Here is a 6,040-nt window from a genome sequence, read left to right as displayed (position 1 = left end):
AGCACAACAGAAGTATAAATTTCCAATGTTTTCCCCAGCTCTATATCGACCTTTCAATTACTCTAAACTTAAACCAATCTCTATAAAACATCTTCCAAGAATGTCAAGTCAAAATCATTTGTGGTTGAATTATATATCGTCTCGGTACATGTATGACTGTTTTAGAAAGTGGTGTCTGGGGTGCATATGTGCCAGAGTGTGTGTGTGTGTGTGTGTGTGTGTAAGGGTGTGAGGGTGTGTGCTCAAAAGCAGAAAGAGGCTTGGTGTCACTTGATTCTCAAACCAATCACAAACTTCGAAAGCAGTTCTTTCGCAGGGGTTCAACAGTATAAAGATACTCAGAGAAATGAAGAAGAAAACAGAGAAAGAAGAACCAAAGACAAACAAGACACAGAAGTAAAGTTCTGAAAAAGCGAGAAGCTACAATAGACGAAAAGATGAAGACCTTTACCCTCCTCGTCCTCTTTGCTGTGCTGACGGCCTGCATGTCTACAGGAGGTAAGACGAAAAAATAAATATTTAAATTATAGTTTAAAGGACATTATAAAGGCTATACACGTCTTTTCATTCTGTGTCTGTATTTGTCCCGTACACAGTAGTGAATATTGTTGCTGAACCCGACACCCCACCTGCAACTGATGCCCCTGCAGTGCCAGACTCTTCCTCCGAATCAGACTCCGCATCAGACTCCGTATCAGACTCTGCATCTGACTCTGCCTCCGACTCAGCATCAGACTCTAATTCTGCATCTGATTCTGCTTCAGATTCCGCTTCCGATTCTGTATCTGATTCTTCTTCATCTGAGTCCAACTCCAACAGTGTGGAAGGTGAGATGCTTACGCTAAATTATACTAAACACATTTTTGGACAGGACCGGCTTTGATGGTTAATTGTGCGTAACACTGCTATTTCACATTCTGCAGCCACAAGTGCACCTGAACATGTGATGGTGAAGAGATCTCTGGCCACGGCTCTGCTGAGAAGGCATAGAAGAGCAGGTACATCTGCAGCAGACCTGACCCCAGTTCAGCTGGAGAGGTACACCTTGTAACTTTAGCCATTCCTATAAGTTTAGCTCTACTATGTATTATAATAGTCTATTTAAAGTCATTCCATTCTTTCTGGTTATGTTTTAGAAACACAGATTAGTCAACGTGTTCTTTTTATTAATATATTTGGGGATTGATTTTTAATAAACTGATAACTCCACAAAAGCCTAATTTAAACTAAACTAACCAAAGTAATATTTTCTACAATGTGAATATTAAGTGGGGCGACGCAGTGGCTTATTGGTTAGCACTCTTGCCTTGCACCTCCAGGGACTGGGTTTCATTCCCATCTCAGATCTGTGTGCATGGAGTTTGCATGTTCTTTATGTTCTTGGTGGGTTTCCACCCACAGTCCAAGAAAAGCAGATTAAGCTAATTGGTGTTACCAAATTGCTCATAGTGTGTGTGCCCTGCAATGGTACCTCACCTAATGGGATAGGCTCCAGACCCACTCATAGACAATGAGTGAGTGAGTAAGTGAGTGTAAGTGAGTGAGTGAATATTAAGTTGATTTATATTATAGTTACTACTGTTTTTTTCTTTTAAAAATCATATATTCTGTCATTGAAATAACAAATGTTTTCATTTCTTTTCAACAGCCTGAGAGAGGTGTGCGAGCCCAACGTAGCCTGTGAAGACATGTCCGACACCGACGGTATCGTGGCAGCTTACACCGCATACTACGGCCCCATCCCGTTCTAAACGTCCTCAAAGAGAAGCTGCTTCTGCAAGGACTCAAAGCTAATCCAGATTTAGATGGAACTAAAATCAGCTTTGCGGTAGTTGAACGAGTCTCACTATCACCTCTGCTTTGCAAAGAGGTGAAGGGAGAATAAAAAAAAAGACTGTTTTGGCTTTTACCCTCAACAGCTCCAGACTTTGCTTTGCTGTTTGTTTTTACTGAAACCACTAAAGAGTTTCTGGTTTTGTATCAGAGGTACCAGAGGCCACAACCACAGTGATAACTCGTATATACAGTAGTCTAAGTATAGCATGAGTATTTCACTATGTGCATGATCTCTAGGGGTCGAGCAACCTGACAACTGTATACTGTCACAGGGACTGTAAAATGCCACATCTGCTAATGTAGTGTTTCATCAAAGAGCTATTTTGTTTAATCTGCATAGATCTAGGAATGGCACATTTGTAGGCAATACATAAACATATCATCCGTCTTAAATTATTAGTGTTTTGTGGAGTTTATGTTGTTTTAAAGGCTCATTGCCATCTTTCATCACAAAGGTGCTAAACCTCCTTATGTAACACTCAAAGGGAGATACAATCATAAACTGTACTTTAGTTACTTACATTTGCTATAGTTGATCTAGGACATGTCTTTTTAAGGATAGTCTTTTTTATATACACGTAGCATTTCTTCTTACAATGATGTAGAAAATGCTAGAACCTGTACATTGTTTTAATAAAAAAAAAATTACATGTATGACTGTGAAATCCTTGTATTGTGGTTTTTTTTTTTGTTTAACACATTCGTGTACATACACCTGTTTAGTATTGTAATTGATACAATTTCACCCTTATTTCGCTAGACTAAGTTAATGTTCAAAATTGGTATCTTTATTGCTCATCACAAACCATGTTGAGTTGTCTGGTATCCTACAATATATCTCATATCTTTAGGATAACTATTACGAACAGAGCAAATATTAGAGGAGATTCCATGATTGGGATCTTTGTAACTCTTATAAATGTAACTTACAACAATGTCTAATAAAAACAGATTAAGAAAAAGGAAAAAAATAATCAAACTTAAATTGAAGGCAGCGTGTATTTTACCGTTAAAATCTTATTATGAAGCATTTTTATCATTCAGACATGGGGTACCTTTAAATTAAGATTTTTCTCCCTTATGTTATTGCCATTTAGGGTATACATTACGGGTATAGTTTTTAAAGTGTCAATACAAATGTCCTATGTCAGTTCTTCGTAATCTTGTGCATGGTCATCCTTAAATGTCACTGTTTATCTAGCTAAATCTACAGTTACTGCTGTTTTGTTCATTTACTGTCAAAATTAGCCTACGTTCTTTGACAATACTGTTTCTTATTATGGGCATATCAACGAAGCCTATTTTAACTGAACTGAAGCGAGGGAGCGACAGAACCCTAACCTGACTTTTTTATTTTTATTAACGTTTTTATTTATTTTATTTTTTTTAACGTTTTATTTTTTTATTTTTTAATTAGCACAGAAAACAAGACATTTTTTTGTCTGTGCACACACACACACATAGCTATATATATATATATATATATATATAAACCAATTATTTGTGAATCACTGTGTCAAATAAGTATTTGATCACTTGAGTCAAAAATTTTTAATATTTGGTACAAAAGCCTTTGTTAACAATTATAAAGGTCAAATGGTTTCTGTAGTTCTTCATCGGGTTTACACACACTGCAGGAGGGATTTCGGCCCACTCCTCCATACAGATCTTCTCTAGATCTTTTAGCTTTCGAGCTGTCAATGAGCAACACAGAGTTTCAGCTCCCTCCAAAGATTTTCTATTAGATTTAGGGCTGGAGAACCTTGATATGCTTCTTATGCAGCCACTCCTTAATTTTCCTAGCTGTGTGATTTGGGTCATTGTCATGTTGGAAGACCCAGCCACAACCCATCTTTAATGCTCTGACTAAGGGAAGGAGGATTTTGCCCAATATGTTACAATACATGGCCCCGACCATCCTCTCCTTAATACAGTGCAGTCGTCCTGTCCCCTGTGCAGAAAAACATGCTTCACTGTAGGTATGGTATTATTGGGATGATGCTCATCATTCTTCTCCTCTGAATCATCCGGATGGTCCCTGGCAAACTTCAGACGGGCCCGGGCTTACTTAAGCAGGGGAACGTTCCGTGCGATGCAAGATTTTAAACCTAAGACGTCTTAGTGTATTACTGATTGTAGCCTTGGAAACAATGGTCCCAGCTCTCTTCACGGCATTGACCAGCTCCTTCCATGTAGTTCTGGGCTGATTCTTCACCATTCTTAGCATCATTGATACCCTACGAGGAAAGATCTTCTGGGCACTAGTCTGTGGGACATTGACAGTCATCATTAGCCTCTTCCATTTTCTACAATTGCTCCAACAGTTGTTATTTTTTCACCAAGCTGCCTTGCAATTGCCCCGTAGCCCTTTACAGCTTTGTAAAGGTCTACAATTTTGTCTTTTGACAGCTCTTTGGTTTTGCCCATGTTGCTACTTAGACTTTGGCTGATTATGGGGTGCACAGGTGTCTTTATGACAGCTAACAACCTCAAACTGGTGCTACTAATTTAGAATCATGAGCAAAGTGTAGCTGGGCTATTTAAAAGCAAAATAACAGATCTTTGAGGTTCAGAAATTTGGCTTATAAGCTAGTGATCAAAAACTTATTTGACACAGTAATGTCAATATATGTCACAAATAAATTGTTAAAAAAAATCATACAATGTGATTTCCGGATTTTTCTTTTTAGATTCTGTCTCTCGCAGCGGAAATACACCTATGCTGAAAATTGTAGACCCCTATATGATTTCTAGGTAAGAAAACTTGCAAAATCACAGGTGATCAAATACATTTACATTTAGGCATTTGGCAGACGCTCTTATCCAGAGCAACTTACAAAAAGTGCTTTAAAGTTTACATCATTGGATACATACTTACACTGGGTTAACTAGGTTAATAACTAAGTGCCATTAATCCAACACAACTGGGAAGAGGATTTTTTTGGGAGGGGGGTTAATTCAATAAATACTTATTGACCTCACTGTATATATATATATATATATATATATATATATATTTATATTTATACACACACACACCACTCTTCTTCTTGAAAGGCTGTCCACAAGATCTAGGAATGATTCTGTGGAAACTCGTGCCAATTTATTTTGTAGAGGAAATTTTCCCTGATGTTGGATAAGAAGGCCTGGCTTACGATCTCTGTTCCAGTTCATTCCAAAGGTGCTTGATGGGGTTGTTGGGCATACGTTGTCATGTGAATGCAGCATGCATCCTCTAAAAGTACAAGCCCAGGACGTCCGGATGCAAGAGTAAAAGCAGCGACGATGAATCTGGTACTGCTAAGCAATATTGATGGAGACAAAAATGACAATCATTTAGAGAATGGCACGAGATAAAGATGGCAGTCATTGCTCATTCTTTTAACTTGATAACATTCAACCACTGGCACAATTCAAATAAACATCCATCAATCTAGGAACCTCTGTAGTCCAACTAGGTACCATGGAGGCCAATTGTGATTATTATTGTATTTATTCCCATTTATAACAACCAACACCCACAATTTACTCACTACAGGCAATTTGGGAATGCTTTAGGACTGTGGGAGGTAACCAGAGTATACAGAGGAAACCCACCAAATACAGGAAGAACATGAAAACTCCACGCTAACAGACATGGTGGAAATTAAACCCAAATCCTTGAGGTGCAAGATGACAGTGCTAACTACTATGTCACCATGCTAATAGATAGATAGATAGATAGATAGATAGATAGATAGATAGATAGATAGATAGATGCCAAAAACTATTATCAATCTCTCCCTGATCTCCCACTGCCTTGTTGAAACGGGCTCGGTACAGAGAGCGCCACTAGCGGCCGATAGTGGTACTACCACACAGAAGAACACGTTACCATGACGATGACGGTTACAACAGCAAAAACGCTGTATTAATGGCGTCATTGTTTTTAAACGGTGTTCAACAATGAAGAGCGAGTTAATTTCCTTCATCCCTAATATACAATGAATGTTTTAATTTGACCTTTTTTACAAACGATTATGTGCCGTGTTTTAACCGCTGCGGGAGGTTAAACTCCGCCTATGCAAATTAAAAAAACAAATAACCTGAAGTACTATGGTTGCATGGGGCGCCCTGGGATCCAGTGCGTGCGTTTTTACTTCCTGATCTCTCTCTCCCTCTTACGTCACCGCGCCTTATCGCGCGTCCTCGGGGACGCTTTGTA

The 6,040-nt window shown here is 38.6% G+C and overlaps 1 protein-coding gene across 1 annotated transcript; it reads left to right on the top strand.

Moving 5' to 3' along the window:
• The first annotated feature begins 341 nt into the window (after positions 1 to 341).
• Positions 342 to 2,501, top strand: bglapl (bone gamma-carboxyglutamate (gla) protein, like). Its single transcript, XM_053497851.1, has 4 exons — positions 342 to 498; positions 597 to 827; positions 924 to 1,038; positions 1,649 to 2,501. Exons 1-4 carry the CDS (start codon positions 438 to 440, stop codon positions 1,749 to 1,751), a joined length of 510 nt encoding a protein of 169 aa, XP_053353826.1. The 5' UTR covers positions 342 to 437; the 3' UTR covers positions 1,752 to 2,501.
• The last annotated feature ends 3,539 nt before the right edge of the window (positions 2,502 to 6,040 follow it).

The sequence above is a fragment of the Clarias gariepinus genome, chromosome 6 (assembly GCF_024256425.1).
Source record: "Clarias gariepinus isolate MV-2021 ecotype Netherlands chromosome 6, CGAR_prim_01v2, whole genome shotgun sequence".
Classification (NCBI taxonomy): Eukaryota; Metazoa; Chordata; class Actinopteri; order Siluriformes; family Clariidae; genus Clarias; species Clarias gariepinus.
The sequence above is the reverse complement of the archived record's forward strand: the minus strand, read 5'-3'. Positions and strand labels throughout refer to the sequence as shown.